Raw genomic sequence first — 19,016 nt, 5'->3', positions numbered from 1 at the left:
GTCTCCCAGGTCACAGCGATGACTCTTTATCATGAATTTTGCAAGTTTAAAAACTAAAATAGAAACAATACATAGTTCCACACCCAGTAAATGTTAATATAGTATTACAGGAAGAGAGGGAAGCATCTGGGAAACAAGTAGAAGGATAAATTGAGGCTGTTACTGTTTGCCTCTTCTCCATGGTATCTTTTTTTTTTTTTTTTTTTTGAGATGGAGTCTTGCTCTGTTGCCAGGCTGGAGTGCAGTGGCGCAATCTTAGATCACTGCAACCTCCGCCTCCCGGGTTCAAGTGATTCTCCTGCCTCAGCTTCCTGAGTAGCTGGGACTATAGGCATGCGCCACCACGCCCAGCTAATTTTTGTATTTTTAGTAGAGACGGGGTTTCACCATGTTGGCCAGGATGGTCTCGATCTCTTGACCTTGTGATTCGCCCGCCTTGGCCTCCCAAAGTGCTGGGATTACAGACGTGAGCCACCGCGCCCGGCCTCTCCATAGTACCTTTCTAAATATGGAAGGCTGCACAGCAAAATTCTTTTTCAATCTTCATTCATGCTTCTAGAAAATTTAGAAAATTGTGTCAGAAAACAGCTGGAGAGGAACAAAGTGGTTGCTTTTAAGGGAAGATATGAAATTAAAATTATATTGTAGGTATAATTAAAGCTTCTTAGTCTTCATTAAGTGAAACCAAGCCACGTCTAGCTTAACTATATCCTGAATGCCCCATTACCCATAAAAGCTGTTTTCTAAAAATTTATAAATCTTATATTTTCTACCCAAAAGATCACACCATTGATGTGGCTATCTATATAATAAGAGATTATAAAAGTGAGCATCATCTAGCAAAAAAAGTGATGCTGGGTGCTGAGAAAAATGGTAAAAATCAGCCAGAACTGAGGGATGGATAAATGGACAGATATGTGATAAAGCAAGTATACTAAAATAGTCATGGTAATAGCTAGGTGACAGGTATATAAAATTTCATTGCAAACTTATTTCAAATTTGCCTATGTGTGAAAAATTTTATATTAAACGTTAAAAAAATATCAGCTGGCATGAGATTACCCAAGAACTTTGGTGCCTTCATTAAAATAACTCTGAATAAAAGAAACTATAGGAGAAAAAAAGAGAAGATGAAGACGTGTACATTTTGAATTAAAAAACATTGTAGAAAAGAAGTTTATGGAAAAAGATGCAAAAATTCAAAATCAAAATTTAATGTAGGCACTGGAGTCACTTTTACTGCAGTAAAGCAAAGGAAAGGAAATAAAACAAGAGTAAAAAATGAGACTGAAGAATAAAGAGTTGGGCATCTTTTCGTGTTTTTTGGGGCCATTTCGGTTTTATGTAGTTTTCATATATACACACCATCACATACCCAAAAGAGGGGATAAAATTAAATATTTTAATTACAATATCAAATGTTAGCAAGTACATGCAGCAACGGAGACTCTCATACATTTCTATAGAGTCTCAATTGATAAAATCATTTTGGAATTGGTTGGCATCATGTAGCAAAGTTTTAACATCTTATGAGTCACCAATCCTTTGAAAACACTCAACAGAAATATGTCCATATATGGCCAAAAAAAAATATGGTTTAGAATGTTCATAGCAGCATTACTCTTAATAGACCCAAACTGGAAATAACCCATTTGCCCATCAAAAGTAAAGAAAAAAAAAAAATACAATAATATGAATAAAATACTATGAATCAATCTCAAAAATATAATGCTGAAAATATTGCATGATTTCACTTACAGAAAGTTCAAAATCAGACAAAATGAACCCTCTGGTGTCACAGATCAGGATAGTGGTCCCTTATAGAGAGGAGGATGGAGTAAAGATTGGAGGGAAAATGAAAGATTTCAACTGATGTTGCTCTGTTTCTTAACTTGGACAGATAGTTACATGAGCGGTTCATTTTGTGATAATTCATTAAACTTTTCACTTCTGTTTTATATAATCTTTATGATTTTCTTTAAAATTTTATTTAACAACTTTTAAAATAAAGTATGACATTTCTAAGATCTTTCTGGAAAAGAAAAATTAGTTGTACAAAAATTGATTTAAAAATTTACAAAACACTTTGGGAGACTGAGGTGGGCGGATCATGAGGTCAGGAGTTCGAGACCAGACTGGCCAACATCGTGAAACCCCGTCTCTACTAAAAATACAAAAAATTAGCTGGGTGTGGTGGCAGGAGCCTGTAATCCCAGCTACTCGGGAGGCCAGGGCAGGAGAATTGCTTGAACCCGAGAGGCAGAGGTTGCAGTGACCAAGACTGCATCACTGCACTCCAGCGTGGGCAATAGATCGAGACTCCATCTCAAAAAAAAAAAAAAAAAAAAAAAAAAATTACAAAATAAAAATAACTTTACAAAGTACAATGTTTTTCCCCACAATCAAGAAAATTTTAAGAAAGAAAAAAGACTTTAGTTTCAAAAAGTTAACAAAAATCATAATATTTTTCAAAGTGATAGTTACATGTTAAAAAGCATTCTTTTATTTGAATATTGCATGGATAAAACTAGAAAGAATAAACTGAAATCACTAGGATGATTTAAAAGTAACTAATAATTTCCTTTTTGATATAAATGTTTAATTTTGTGAGGTTTTAAAAAATTAAGCACTCACTTTGTTTTGATACAAAACAAAATATGCCTATTTTGTTTTTCTATAAAATGATACTCTCTCAACTTCTGTATTCACAGGTTATTTTTTGCAGTGAGCCAAGATTGTGCCACTGCACTCCAGTTTGGGCTACAGAGGGAGAGACTCTGTATCTAAAATAAAATAAAACAAAACAAAATAAAATAAAATAATTAAGAAAATTTCCAAAAAATAGATTAAACAGAGAGAAAACAGAAAGCTAAAAAAGAAAAAAGAAAAAGAAACATACCAGAAAAGTTCCCATTACTGAAGGATATAAATATCCAGACTGAAAGGACCCACCAAAACGAAATAATGACTTCAATGAAAACAACAAAACACCCCCTGAAGACATCATCATCATGAAACCTTAGAATATTCAGAAATAAAGAAACCACAACAGTTTCTAGAGGGAGGAAAACAGATCACATACAAAGAAATGGGAACCAGAATGTCACTAGTCTTCTCAACAGCAAAGCTGGTGCTAGAATACACCAGAGCAACATCCTCAGATTTTTAAAGAAACATGACTTTTCAATCTAGAACGTTATGTACAGCCAACAACTATCAAGAGTAATGGTAGACTGCAGACATTTTTAGGCATGGAGTGTCTTAAATTATTGAAAGGATATGCTTTTACATGAAGACAGTAAAACAAGAAAGAAAATAAATGGTTTTCAATGAAAAGGGATTCAAAATGGAGACAATTCCTGAGAAGAGCTGCGTACCAGGTCCAGAGAGCAACCTGTCTAGACTGCAGAAGGGCAGTTTGCAAGGAAAAAAAAATTCTAAAAATGAAAATCTGATAGAGGTTTAACAACTGTGTGTGGACAGCTTATTGATATGCTTGAAAGATATTGATTAAAATACATGGTAAAATCATATTAGGCCCATAAAAAGCCAAGCAAAAAGCACGGCACTCATGCTTTTTATGGGCCTAATACAAAGAGACAAAAAGGCTGGGTGTGGTGGCTCACGCCTGTAAGCCCAGCACATTGGGAGGCCAAGGTGGGTGGATCACTTGAGGTCTGGAATTCAACACCAGCCTGGCCAACACAGTGAAACCCCATCTCTACTGGAAATTTAAAAATTAGCCAGGCATGGTAGTGGGCGCCTGTAGTCCCAGCTACTCAGGAGGGTGAGGCAGGATAATCACTTGAACCTGGGAGGCAGAGGTTGCAATGAGCTGAGATCACGCCACAGCACTCCAGCCTGGGTGACAGAGTGAGACTCTTGTCTCAAAAAATAAAAATAAAAAAGAGAAAGAAAAACATAATAGTATAACACTTGGCTCAACATCAAACAATCCAACAATAACATCTGATTTAAGATTTAATCAACGACTGTAATGGAACAATAAAATGATGAGGAAAAAGGAAAGTGGGAAGAAGAGAGGTTTAAGACTATCCAATTTCTTAAAAGGGAAGTCAATAAATGTATAAAATTAGGTAAGTTAAGAAATAGTAACATAGACATATTATTTTGAAATATGAAAGCAATTGCATTAGCTCAAATTGTTGCAGGATCCCCCCTTGGAGGTGAGTAGTGGGGGCAAAGTAGGGAACTATTTGGTTTTATACATACACATACATATATATATATATATATATATTTTTTTTTTTTTTCTTTTTTTTGAGATGGAGTCACACTCTGTTGTCCAGGCTGGAGTGCAGTGGTGGGATCTCGGTTCACTGCAAGCTCCGCCTCCCAGGTTCACGCCATTCTGCTCAGCCTCCTGAATAGCTGGGACTATAGGCACCTGCCACCACGCTCAGCTAATTTTTTGTATTTTTAGTAGAGACGAGGTTTCACCATGTTATCCAGGACGGTCTCGATCTCCTGACCTCATGAACAGCCTGCCTTGGCCTCCCAAAGTGCTGGGATTACAGGCGTGAGCCACTGCGCCCAGCCTGGTTATAACTTTTATAGCACTTACTATTTCTTTTCTTTCTTTCTTTTTTTTTTTTTTTGAGACAGAGTCTTGCTCCACTGCCAGGCTGGAGTGCAGTGGCGTGATCTTGGCTCACTGCAACCTCCGCCTTCCAGGTTCAAGTGATTCTCCTGCCTCAGCCTCCTGAGTAGTTGGGACTACAGGCATGTGCCACCAGGCCCAGCTAATGTTTGTATTTTTAGTAGAGATGAGGTTTCACCACGTTGGCCAGGATGATCTCAATATTTTGACCTCGTGATTCACCCGCCTCAGCCTCCTAAAGTACTGGGATTACAGGCGTGAGCCACCACGCCCTGCCTTGATTTTTTAAAATTTATTTTTTCTAACACCTTCATTGATGTATAATTCACACACTATACAATATATTTATTTATTTGAGATGCAATCTTGCTCTGTCACACAGGCTGGAGTAAAGTGGAACGATCTCAGCTCACGGCAACATCTGCCTCCTGGGTTCAAGGGATTCTCCTGCCTCAGCCTGAGTGGCTGGAATTACAGGCGTGCGCCACCACGCCCAGCTAATTTTTGTATTTTTTAGTAGAGGCAGGGTTTTGCCATGTTGGCCAGGCTGGTCTCAAACTCCTGACCTCAGATAATCCACCCGCCTCGGCCTCCCAAAGTGCTGGGATTACAGGCGTGAGCCACCGCGTCTGGCTCAATCCATCCATTTAAACAAAACTGCATTCGTTTTTAGTATATTCACAGAATTGTGCAACCATCACCACAATTCCAGAATATTTTCATCATCTTTAAAAGAAACCCAATACCCATTAGCAGTCACTTCCAATTTTCCCCAAATCCTTCCTTTGTTGTGTTTTAGTTTTTTTCCATTGTGGTAAAACATACATAACATAAAACGTACTATTTTAACCAGCTCAGTGGCATTAAGTACATTCATACTGTTGTACAACCATCACCACTATCCATCTCCACAACTTTTTCATCATCTCATAATGGAACTCTCTACCCACTTAAGAGTAACTCTCCATTCCTGAACTCCCCCCAGCCCCTGGTAACCACTGTTCTACTTTCTGTCTCTATGCATTCGACTCTTCTAGGTATCTCGTAAGTGAAATCACACCATATATCTGTCCTTTTGTGTCATGCTAATTTCACTTAGCATGACGTCCTCAAAGTTTATTCATATGTAGCATATGTCAGAATTTTTTTCCTTTGTAGGCCGGGCTCAGTAGCTCAAGCCTGTAATCCTAGCACTTTGGGGGGCAGAGGCAGGTGGATTGCTTGAGCCCAGCAGTTCAAGACAAGCCTGGGCAACATGGTGAGACCTTCGTCTCTAGTAAAAATACAAAAACTGAGGTAGGAGGATCACCTGAGCCTGGAGAGGTCAAGACTGCAGTGAGCCATGATTGCACCACTGCTCTCCAGCCTGGGCAACAGATGAGACCCCGTCTCAAAGATTAAAAAAAACTCAAAACTCATAGAACTGTACACTAAAAAGGGTGAACTTTACTACATGCAAATTAAAAGTTTTTTCCTTTGTAATACTGAATAATATCCCATTGTATGTACATGCCACATTTTGTCTATCATTGACAGACACTTAGGTTGCCTCCACACCAATTTTTGGCTGTTGTAAATAATAGCCATGAATATCGGTGTATATGTATCTGTTCAATTCCCTGCCTTCAATTCATTTGTGAATATACTCAGAAGTGGGACTGCTGAATGAAACAGGTAATTCTGTTTGGTTTTTTAAGGAACTGCCCTACTGTTTTCCACAGCAGCTAGGCATTCTCTATATATTCTAGATATTAGTTTCTTCTCAGACAGGTGACTTGCAATTATTTTGTCTAATTCCATGGGTTGCCTTTTTACTCTGTTGATAGTGTCCTTTGATGTACAAGTTTTAAATTTTGATGAAGTCTAGTTTGTCTGGTTTTCCTTTTATTGCCTGTGTCTTTGGTGTCATATCCCAAGAAATCACTGCCAAATCCAATATTATAAAGCTTTTGCCCTATGTTTTCTTCTAAGAGTTTTATAGTTTTAGCTCTTATATTTAAGTTTTATATATGGTACAGGTTATGTGTCCAACTTCATTCTTTCGATGTATATATCCAGCTGTTCAAATGCCATTTGTTGAAAAGACTGTCTTTCATTCATTGAATGAAGAATTGGCACACTTATGGAAAATCATTTGACCAAATATGTGAGGGCTTACTTTTGGGCCCTGTCTTCTATTCCATTGGCCTCTATGGCTGTCTTTATGCCAGTACCACGCTGTTTTGATTATGTTAGTTTTGTAGTAAATCAGAAGTGGGAGTCCTGCAACACTGTTCTTTCTCGAGATTATTTCTGCTATTCAGGGTCTCTTGAGATTATGTATGAATTCTAGTATGAATTTTTCTTTTTTTGAGTAAGATTATCACCATATTTATTTTCCTATAATTTTTCTATAGCTTCAACGTTTTCTCTTCAAAATCCAAAGAAAAATATCCCAAAATTTAGAACTGGATCATTTGGACCTTTCTCTTCTTTATCTCCTCCCAGTTCAAACTGTTTACATCTCTTAATGGACAACATCCTCTTGATTTGCTGTTAGGCTCAACACATTCCAGCCTTAGCATAATCGTGGTTTTAGCCTTTGTATTAGTCTGTTTACACGTTGCTGATAACGACATACCCAAGACTGGGCAATTTACAAAAGAGAGAGGTTTATTGGACTTATAGTTCCATGTGGCTGGGGAGGCCTCACAAGGCAGAAAGTGAAAAGTACGTCTCACATGGTGGCAAATGAGAGCTTTTGCAGGCAAACTCCCCTTTTTAAAACCATCAGATCTCGTGAGACTTATTCACAATAATGAGAATAACACAGGGAAGACCTGCCCCCATGATTCAATTACTTCCTGCCAGGTCCCTCCTACCACATGTGGGAATTCAAGATGAAATTTAGGTGGGGACAGAGCCAAACCACATCAGCCTTCTTTTGGAAAACTGGCTTTGTCTGCCCACCACAGCCACTCTGCTTCCAATCATAGGACCTCTTTCCCTGGGCATACAGGGAATCCTTGGCCTTCTCATACGGTGTCACTTTTGTAAGGTTGATGCTTGCCACACTTCTTACACGAGGTTCTTTGGGTTTTAGGTACACTGACCATCTCTGCAGCAGAGCTGCCCTGTCTATATGATGAAAACAGGAAACTGCATCTACAACCCTCACCTTGTAATCACTCACACATAACTGGATTTTTCTATTTTTTCAAAAATCACTGGGATGCTGACAGGCTGAGAGAATCTGTAGAATGCTTTGGAAGTACTAACATCTCACTTAAATTAAGTCTTCCAATTCATGAATATGAGAAATCTTAGTTGTTTATATATTGTTTAATTTCTTTCAGTAATCTTTTGTAGTTTTCAGTGTACAAATCTTCTATCTCTTTGGTTAAGACAATTCCTAAGTATTTTACTCTTTTTGATGCTATTGCAAGTGGAATTACTGGCCAGGTGCGGTGGCTCACACCTGTAATCCCAGCACTTTAGGAGGCCAATGCAGTTGGGTCACTGGAGATCAGGAGTTCAAGACCAGCCTGGGCAACATGGTGAAATTCCGTCTCTACTAAAAATACAAAAATTAGCCGGGTGTGGTTGTGGGTGCGTGTAATTCTAACTAGTCAGGAAGCTGAGGCAGGAGAATCGCTTGAACCTGCGAGGTGGAAGTGGCAGTGAGTCAAGATCATGCCACTGCACTCCAACCTGGGTGACAAGAGCAAAACTCTGTCTCAATAAACAAACAAATAAATAGATAAATGGAATTATTTTCCTAATTTCCTTTTTGTGTTGTTCATTAGAGAAACATACTCTTTGATTTTTAAATAAGACCCTTGTATTACACATTAAAGATACATATATCAAGAGAAGGCAAATATATTGCACTTTTCCAGAGCTCAAGCTTGATCAGAATGGAGATGAGATGCATTAAACATTTTATATTATTCAAATTATTAGATTCTGAATTTCAAATAAAAAGCTGCTGATATTTTTATACTGTTCAAGATATTCTACTATAAGAATGAGGGCAAATTTCCATATATCTTACTTGCTTTTTCTTTTTTTGAGATGGAGTTGCCCAGGCTGTTGCCCAGGATGGAGTGTAGTGGCATGATCTCCGCTCACTGCAACCTTGGAGGCCTCCCAGGTTCAGGCAATTCTCCTGCCTCAGCCTCTCGAGTAGCTGGGATTACAGGCACATGCCACTATGTCCAGCTAATTTTTGTATTTTTTAATAGGGACAGAGTTTCATCATGTTGGCCAGGCTGGTTTTGAACTCCTGACCTCGTAATCCACCTGCCTCGGCCTCCCAAAATGCTGGGATTATAATAAGCCACCGAGCCCGGCCATTTTTTCTTTAGTTTAAAAGATCACACTCTATATTACTTCTTTTTGTTATTGAGACAGAGTTTCACTCTGTCACCCAGGCTGGAATGAAGTGGTGTGAGCACGACTCAATGCAACCTCTGCTTCCTGGGCTCAAGTGATCCTCCCACCTCAGCCTCCCCAGTAGCTAGGACCAGAGGTGCACAACACCAAATCCAGCTAATTTTTACAATTTTTTATATAGATGGGGTTTCGTCATGTTGACCAGGCTGGTCTCGAATGCCTGGCTCAAGCAATCTATCCGCCTCAGCCTCTCAAAGTGCTGGGATTACAGGCGCGAGCCACCACGTCTAGCCTCGCATTATTCCACTAGAGAACTATCAAGAGAGAATTATCTTTTGTAGCTGCCTGATTTTCTACATTCTCTCCACACATGTGGGTTCTGCCAGATTTTCTATCAGTATTCTTGCTTAGGCAAAACTCCCCATCAGTGGAGATGTTCAACAGAAGTTCTATACTGGGGATTTCAAGCTGGATTGGGAGAGTGAATAGAAAGACTTAATGGATTGTCTTAATTCATATGACTCTACTATTCTAACGTCACAGGAACTCAAGATGCCAGAAAATACTTGAAAGGTTTAGAGTTAAATAAAACAACAAAATCAACAAAACAAAACCAGTAAAATGAAAACTTTTGGCTCAACATTTTATTAGATCTAGACAAAGAAGCTTTGCCTAGAATGTACAATTTCAATGTGAAGAAAAGGCCCTTAAAAAATTACAAAGTTGTTTCTAGTATTCCAATTTTCTACACAAGTTCCAGATCAGGCCGGGAATGGTGGCTAATGCCTGTAATCTCAGCACTTTGGGAGGACAAGGCAGGTGGATCACCTGAGGTCAGGAGTTCGAGACCAGCCTGGCCAATATGGGGAAACCCTGTCTCTACTAAAAATACAAAAAAAAAAAAAAAAATTAGTTGGGCATGGTGGCAGTTGCTTGTAATCCCAGCTACTCAGGAGGCTGAAGCAGGAGAATCGCTCGAACCTGGAGGCAGAGGCTGCAGTCAGCTGAGATCGTGCCACTGCACTCCAGCCTGGGCAATAGAGCGAGACTCTGTTTCAAAAAAACAAACAAACAAAACAAAAGAAAAAAAACAACATAACAAAACACACACAAATTCCAGATCAGAACTCTAGGAGAATGAATTTCCCACCACCTGTCTATCAAGCAAATACTTACTGAATGACTATCATATTGCTAACACTATGCTAGGCACTAAAGATACAAAGATCAAAATGCTGAATCCCTACCTTCAAAGAGCTCATCATCTAAGGTGGTAACATGCAACACATGGGGCAGTAGGGAATATGTACTGTGTTCCAGGTCAGGGTTAAGGTAGTAAGGAAGATGTCAGGAAAGGAAGCAGTAACCACTGAGTTGAATCTTAAAGGATGAATAGGAGGTAGAAATCATAATGTGTTGGGCACTGTGCTAAGTGTTCAAGCTACAAAGATTAATCAGAGGAAGTCTCTGCACATAGTTCTGTAAGGGAAAAAGCCACATAAAAAAACATTTTCAAAACAATGAGATTAAAAGTTTTAAGACAGACATGTTGTAAAAATAGAGGAGAACAAGCTCAGTAGGGAAGGGGAATAGAGCAAAGGAAAGGCTACACAAAGAAACTCATGTCTGAGCTGAATCATGAAGGGTAAGCAGATATTCAACAGGTGGGCAACGCAGGGAGGAGGGCATTCTAGGCAAGGAGAATAGCATGAGCATTGGAACAAAGGTACAAAGTGTGACTTGAAAGAGCCCAGTGTGATTAGGAACTTGCATGTGGCTTAGTTTCACTGAAATGTAGGCTATGAAACAAAGAAGGGGTTAGGAGGGAAATAAAGTAAGAAAAGTAAAAAGAAATGTTATGAACTAAATCATGAAGATACCAGAATTCTCGTATGGTTATTAAACCTTTACATTTCTTTTTTCTTCTAAAAAAAAACTTGGCTCAAGTGTGAAAAATTTTCTTGTTCATTTATACTTGATTAAATAAATATAGTAACATTTGCCATTACAGATACCTTTTTCAACTTTAGCTTTAAATGTTATCCACCTTCCACTTAGCAAACTTAAAACAAAATAGTCAAATTCATTTTCTTTTTATAATTGATACCACTATTTTTATGCTTAGAAAATTCAGTTTAAAGGTCATTGTAAAGAATATCATAAAAGACCTAAAACAAGGTAAAATAGGGGTGTAGGGAAGAACTAACATGGATTCAAAATACATTAAGGAGATGGAACTAACATGTGAAAGGGAGAGACTGAGATAGAAAGTGACTATCAGGAACACAAGACGCATCTGAGGACAGCTTCTCAGAGAGGCAGTCCAAGAGTGGTCAGTTGAAGATGTAGGAGGAATTCTAGAAAAGTAACTAAGGAAGACAAGGTATCGACAAAATATTCTATATTTGCTCTCTCAAGAATTAATGAGTTATCCCTCCTGGTTTCCGTACATCTACAAAATCCTGAGTTTTCTTTCGCTTAAGTCCATTGGAAAGTTTAAAACTTCAGAGTATTATACATATACCTTAACATTATTTATGACATTGATGGGTACAAGAAAATGACAAGTGTCAAACTGAATTTCATTTGGACTCCACGTGATTCAAATGATCAATTCCTTTGTTTTCCCCAATAAATTCCCAAGTTTCCTCTTTAGTAGAGCTACTTTTTGTTCTAAATTCTATGGCCAGTAAGACAAATTAACTTAATAAAACAACTTAAAAGACCATTTTTTGGTTGTTTTAACTTCTATTTATTTTTGACTTTTAAGAGCTCATCATGGCCTGACCTAGGCATAAACTTTTGGATGTATTTGCAAAACTGATGAGAAAAACAATGAAGAAAATACAGTTATCTAATTTTATTAACTTACATGTAAAAATAAAATAAACTAAATTCACTTTGGCTACAGAAAACATATTACTCACCTGCGACCACATTCTGAATATTTACCAATATTTTTTAATATTAAGGCAGCTGTTAATCGGATGTGTTTAGTTATTGGTCCCTCTTTTTCATCCTTAAAAAGAAAGGAAAAAAAGAAAGAATAAAGATCTAAATCATACAGGACTCAGACTTTTACAGATAAGGGTTTCAAGGCATGCTTACTGTAAAATCTCGAAAGACAAGGTTTCTTGATCCTCTCCTCAGAGCCATAAGTGCAGCACTGGGATGATTCACAATGGCCTTCTGTGCTCTAGGAGTTGAGCTTGTGCCCCCTACAGCTTGCTGCCTAAATTGATAAGAGAGAGAGAGACAGTTAACATGATACTGCAGACAGACTGACAACTATGACCACCCTGCCAATCTCTTTAAGCTGGTTATTTAAAAATGGTGTTTAGAGGGTGACTAAAGGTCCAATGGTCTAGCATTAACGTTTATGTTCTGTGACAGCCTAGGCAAAGGGGCTCTTAGTATCAAGGTGAACTTTCAAGTCTTTTATTTTCCAATCTATCAATTTTAAAGCAAATAGATTTCCATCTTTAAAGTTACTGTACTGGGTAAGTATGCAATCAAGACAAATTCAACATAGCGTCATAGTTACAGCCTTCTCATCTTTGAATATAATGTGAAGATTTTAACAAAGAAGAAAAGTCTACAATTTTTGCTACAAATTATTTCCAAATGTTACCTAAGGGTAAAGTGATACTACCTAAGAATGTACTGACACTGGTCATCCAGGAAAACACGGTATGATAACATGGAATTATGCTAAATACCACATTTCAAACTATTATTTACATATCTTAAATTTCATCGTTATTTAATAATTTCAATCAATCCTTTCACTATAGTTCTGTTATTTATGAAAGATACAGAATGGAAGAACTGCAGAGATGATTTTATGTAAAATATGATTCAAACTACTGTAGATTTCTTTGGCCAAGCAGATAAAATGCATCATTATCTGTGTGCTCTGGTGAGATAGCAATGGAGATGCTGACTTATCATATATGAGGAAACACTGTTTCTGACACTGTAACTGGCTGCATGACTTTCAATATTTCTTTTCACATTTGAAAAGCAGGGGTATTTCTGATACATTTTTACTAATTCTGAATATTAAATTATTTTAAGCTAATTCTGAATATTAAATGAGACAACCTGAAAACAATCTTTAAACTGTAAACCAGTGTTATGTATGTTTATATGTGTGTGTGTGTATATATATATTTGATAATGGCACGATATGAAATCTCTTTGCCATTATCAAATAGATGATTACTCTCTTACAAGAAATAGAACCATACACAGTACTTTTAGTTTACAAAGTATTTCTCATATATCATGTGTCATTACTTCCAATGACTGACTAGTCTACAAAACAGAATCAGTGTTAGAGCTCAAAGGTAACTTACAGACCGCATTGTCCAGCCAAAAGGAAAAGTGATGCCAAGAGAATCTAAGCAATTTGAACAGGGTCACATTGTTGGTTTGTGGCAGAGCTGGACTAGAACCCAGGTTTCTGGTCTCCTAATATGCTAAGTTGCATTTCATTGTTCTTGTGTTTTGGCTAGTTTCTTTTTGTATGTACAATAGGAAGTAAACTCATATTCCTTACTTGGTAGAAGACTTCTGACTTCCTGCTTGTCCTGGTTCATCTTGTTTTAATCCTGCAAGTAGGGCATCCTTTGAACAGTGCTTATCCTTATTGAGAAAGAGGAAGCAACAGAATGCACATCAAAATCTTTAATGCAAATGAGTTACTGATCAAATAGTATTTAAAAAGTGTACCTGCAAGTGGGTAATAAAAGAAAATCGCTGTCGCTGAAAAGGCTCACAACCTTCCCAAAGACACTGCCCTGGATATACATCTTTTCCTCCATGTTCAGTTGCTGCATGGTAGAAAACCTGTGAGGGTGTCTGAAACCACCTATAAAAAATAATAGTAGTAGACACTTGGATGTATTCAAGTATACTTTGAAACTATTTCAAAAATTTATCTGCTTATATTTCCAAGTAGAATCATCAGTTGTACTGAACACTTTTGGTAATTTGTTTTAACATACCTTATTCCTAATTCCCTACCTTCAATGAAGGCTGACTAAAAATCTCTTAAAAGTGAATGAAATATCATTTAAAAACACCATAGAACATTATCTTATAAACAAATATTATACTCTATTGTACTTTTATAAATTGCTCATTTACTAGATTTCATATTAGATATAATAACTCAAGCATATCCAATCCAACAGTTCAAATTCTGTAAGTTTTAGTAAGTCTGCCTTTTAAGTTCACATTTATATGTCTGTCCACGTTTTTAAGTCCCATCTCTCACTCCTCCAGCACATATCCTATGATGTCTGAGTGGGCAGGTGGCAAAGCACACAAAACTGAAGGAAGTCAGATTTTATTCTCCTTTATTAGACAATATGGAAATGAGAGAGAACAGTGGAATCTAGACAGCAAAGAACATATTAAAAGGCTTCAATTACTAATGAATAACTCAAATATTTGTGCAATCTATATATATATATATATTTTTTTTTTTTTTTTTTTTGAGATGGAGTCTCGCTCTGTCGCCAGGCTGGAATGCAGTTGTGCGATCTTGGCTCACTGCAACCTCTGCCTCCCGGGTTCAAGCGATTCTTCTGCCTCAGCCTCTGGAGTACCTGGGACTACAGGCACGCGCCACCACGCCCAGCTAATTTTTGTATTTTTAGTAGAGACGGGGTTTCACTATGTTGGTCAGGCTGGTCTCGAACTCCTGACCTCATGATCCACCCGTCTCGGCCCCCCAAAGTGCTGGGATTATAGGTGTGAGCCACAGCACCCAGCCACAATGAATATCTTTAAGATCTACAGCAAAGATCTCTTAGGATTTGACTTTTTAGGGCTGTCATATAAACATATATATATTTGAACCAGTTTTTAATGTGTAACAAATATCCAGTATCCCAAATTATTATTCCTTTAGGAATGACTAATATTTTAAAATAAAATTTAATCAAAAGTAATTAAATACTGAATTATATAACACAGTGTCAGAAAGAGTAAGTTATATATTTAATTTCCATCACATGTATCTATATAAATACCTACAAAAGTATATTGTGAGGCTAAAATCAGTAAATACATTTTAAATTTCAGAATTTCATTTACTTCTCAGAACTCACAATGCTATTTCATTAATATGAAATATGACGAGTTCTGTTATACATACTAGTTATTTCCACAAGAAAGCATTTCTTGTTGTGTTTTTAAGACATTACCTAAATACTATGAAATCATTAACTGCAATATATTAAGTCTACACACACGTGCACACGTATACACAGAAACCAAAATCCAAATGTACTACTATTCAGTTTTCACAATGTCTATTTCTAAACTATTTTTCAATACATACAATGAATCAAGTTTATTGGCAACAATAAAAATGGTGAATTTAGCAGCCACAGGAAAAAGGATAGCACTTCCTTAAATCAATTTTAATTACTAAATACACACAGTTATGTGTATACAAATTTAAGACAACAGATATTTTAAAGTGTTCATTAGTCTATCTGTCCTCAGAGTCTATTTTTGTCTCCAATCTACTACTCTTTTCTTCATTCCAAGTCTATTTTCTATCTAACTACTCTAGTCATAAAAGCTATTCATTGATTGTTGTGGTGGTTCAAGGAAAAGTTCTAATATAATTATGAATGAAGCTGGTTGCAATAATCACATGAAGGTGAAAAGTAGTTAAGGGTTCCAAATCCATTAAATGAACTACCTGAATTTTATTTATTATGAGACAGAGTCTTGCTCTGTCGCCCAGGCTGGAGTGCAATGGCATGGTCTCGACTCAATCCAACTTCTGTCTCCTGGGTTCAAGCGATTCTCCTGCCTCAGCCTCCCAAATAGCTGGGACTACAGGCACCTGCCACCATGCCCAGCCAATTTTTGTATCTTCAGTAGAGACGGGGTTTCGCCATGTTGGTCAGAATGGTCTCGAACTCCTGACCTTGTGATCCACCTGCCTCAGCCTTCCAAAGTGCTGGGATTACAGGCATGAGCCAGCCACCGTGCCTGGCCAATACCTGAGTTTTAAAAGTTTACATGTAATATTGGAGAGTTAAACTCTAAAGAAATGTAAAGCAAATAAATACTGAGTTTTCAGAACATTATGGGTATTTACTGGATGGATTGGGAGAAGTATAAGTGATGAAGCAGAATGCTACTGTTTACTGTCATATCTAGAAAACTGTTCTTAAAACTACTCTGGCAATCACCTCCACTCCCTACCACCAACCCATAAATCATAAACAATATGTTAAGGGAAGTGGGAAAATTCAAGAGTATCCAAAAATAATACAAATAAAAATTACCTGTGATATAGCCATAATGCTAAGGGAAGTGGGAAAATTCAAGAGTATCCAAAAATAATACAAATAAAAATTACCTGTGATATAGCCATAATGATAACATTTTAGTATACTTTCTTTAAGCCTTCTCTGAGTATGTATGTGTTTTTAAACAAAACTGGGACTGTTACTGATATAATTTTATATACTGCTGCCACTCCAGGGTAATATGATAGCTTTGTACAAATTATTATTATTATTTGAGACAGAGTCTCACTCTGTTGCCCAGGCTGGAGTGCAGTGGCACAATCTTGGCTCAATGCAACCTCTGTCTCCTGCGTTCATGTGATTCTTCTGCCTCAGCCTCCCGAGTAGCTGGGATTGCAGGCATGCAGCAGAATGCCTCATTTTTGTATTTTTTAGTAGAGACGGGGTTTCTCCATGTCGACCAGGCTGGTTTCAAGCTCCTGACCTCAAGTGATCTGCCTGAGGGCCTCGGCCTCCCAAAGTGCTGGGATTACAGGTGTGGGTCACCACGTCCAGCCCCTTTCCTTAAGATACTTTATTGTCTTGTGCTGAAAAATTGTTAATAAATATACAACATATGGCATATACAATGTGACTGGTTCCCCCCTTGATGTGTACAACCATTGGCAACAGCTCTGGGCAAAAAAGAATCCTCTGAAACTCATTTTACTCACTGAGAATCTAGTTTTAAAGATGGGTGTGATGCTTAAATCTGATATGTATACATCTGTTTGGAAAACAGCAGGCCAAAAATAAATAAGGGCTATTGTCATCATGATCAGTAACAGTAGCAGCAGTGGCGGTAAGGGGTAGTGGTGGTACTGGTAACCCCTTGTCTCTTCACTGGGCCATCTTGTTAATCCTCTACTCTGAGATCTTCCCCACAACTACTCCAAAATTGCAAGCTTTGCTCAGTAACATTTGGTCCACCTTCAAGTTAACGGCCTCCATTAGCAAGCAACACTCACTATCGCTCACAACTAATTTTATTCATTTCTGCTCCTGAAAATGTTCTCCATAGAAACTGCCTGCAATTCAACTTTGGTTAAATACTGAATTTCAATCTTATTTTAGAGCTTGTCTTCCTCTGTACTTGTGTGTATTTGTAAATTTAGAGACAGTATCTTACATTTATGTCTCTGAAAAAAATGCTTATTACCAAAAAAACAAGTTTATTTCATTAGAGCTTCTTTAACTTTCTTCTCTACATTAGATTTTCAGTCATTATTCATCCTTTCTTTACCTTGGATCTCAGCCAAATGTAGCTACTATTTCCCAGGTTAACTCCTTCACTTACATATTGGTGAGACACCCAAGTTTAAAAGGGCTCCTCGGAGAATCTCTGACCAGCCTCTGCACTGGGAGGAAGGGGTGGAGCCTCGGGAAATTCGTGCCATTTGCAGCAGGGAGATGCCTGGCCACTCCTCTTCCTGTGTGGTAAACTGGGATTAAATCTGTGAGGTGGAAAACCTGTTAGCAGGACTCCATCTCACTTTGCTGAGCTGTTTTTCCTTTTCCGTTCTCATCCAGTAAATTCACTCCTCACACTTCTAGGTGTCTATGAGCCTAATCTTTCCTGGTTGTGTGAAAAGAACCCGGTTTTTTTCTACAACATTGGATTCTATTGTGTTTCTTCATAAATTATCCCCTTTTGCATCTTTTATCTTTTCCTCTCTACTGAATCCCACACTTAAGTATATAAAAACAAATGTTATTCTAAGTAGAAACAACAGAAACAACACTTTTTCTTTGATCCTGCTACTTTTTCAAAAGAAATAAACCAGAATTTATCAATATCTGGCAAAGCAATGCAAAATGTAATATTTAATATAGTTATTGTAACAAGTTTTTGACTCTTTTCTCTCAGTCACTGGCGATTTAAAAAATACATATTTTTCAATTACATCACCACTATAATTTATAATAGTTGGCCTCCTGCTTGTTATTTAAACTATTGCACTGAAAGTTCAGGATTAGCTTCTATTCTTCATTTAATTCCCCTTCAGCCAAATTCTATTTTCTTTTATTTCAGTGAAGAACTGTTTGGTTCAACTGAGCAAATATTCACATAGGCTACTAGGTACAAATTTCCTGAAATGAAAACCCATTTTCTGGGGGAGAAATTCAAGCCTGCTGCATGAATTTGCATAAGTCACAAGGAGCTGAATGTTAATCACCAAGACAATGGGGAAAATGTCTCCAGGGCATGTCAGAGACCTTCATGGCAGCCTCTCCCCAGAGGCCTAGCAGGACAAAATTATTTCCTGGACCAGGTCCAGGCCCCCCATGCTGCCTGCAGCCTAGAGACTTGATGCCCTGCATCCCAGCTGTTCCAGCCATGGCTAAAAAGGGCCAAGGTGCAGCTTGGGCTGTGGCTTCAGAGAGTAAAAATCCCAAGCCCTGGCAGCTTCCACGTGGTGTTGAGCCTGTGGGTACCCAAAAGTCAAAAATTGAGGTTTGGAAATTTCCACCTAGATTTCAGATGATGTATGGAAACACCTGGATGTCCAAGCGGAAGTTTGCTGCAGGGGCAAAGTCCTCATGGAGAACCTCTGCTAGGGCAGATCAGGGCCCCCACACAGAGTCCCCACTTGGGCACTGCCTAGTGGAGCTGTGAAAAGAGGGCTATCATCCTCCAGACCCCAGAATGGTAGATCAATGAACAGCTCACACCGTGCACCTGGAGAAACCACAGACACTCA

The 19,016-nt window shown here is 37.9% G+C and overlaps 1 protein-coding gene across 2 annotated transcripts in view; it reads right to left on the bottom strand.

Annotated features, from left to right (window-relative positions):
- The window catches only part of ARID2 (AT-rich interaction domain 2), a 186,272-nt gene that overhangs the window by 2,956 nt on the left and 164,300 nt on the right, over positions 1-19,016 (bottom strand). The window contains exons 17-20 of one of the 2 annotated variants that reach the window (XM_023231168.3): positions 13,730-13,868; positions 13,557-13,642; positions 12,104-12,227; positions 11,923-12,014 (exon numbers count right to left, since the gene is read on the bottom strand). In XM_023231168.3, the coding sequence (XP_023086936.1) occupies positions 11,923-12,014; positions 12,104-12,227; positions 13,557-13,642; positions 13,730-13,868 (441 nt within the window). Of the gene's footprint in view, positions 1-11,922; positions 12,015-12,103; positions 12,228-13,556; positions 13,643-13,729; positions 13,869-19,016 lie in introns of those variants that run through there. The other variant, XR_002735471.3, reaches the window with a different exon arrangement.

The sequence above is a fragment of the Piliocolobus tephrosceles genome, chromosome 10, assembly GCF_002776525.5.
Source record: "Piliocolobus tephrosceles isolate RC106 chromosome 10, ASM277652v3, whole genome shotgun sequence".
In the NCBI taxonomy this organism is placed as follows: domain Eukaryota; kingdom Metazoa; phylum Chordata; class Mammalia; order Primates; family Cercopithecidae; genus Piliocolobus; species Piliocolobus tephrosceles.
This window is presented reverse-complemented; position numbering and strand designations above follow the sequence as displayed.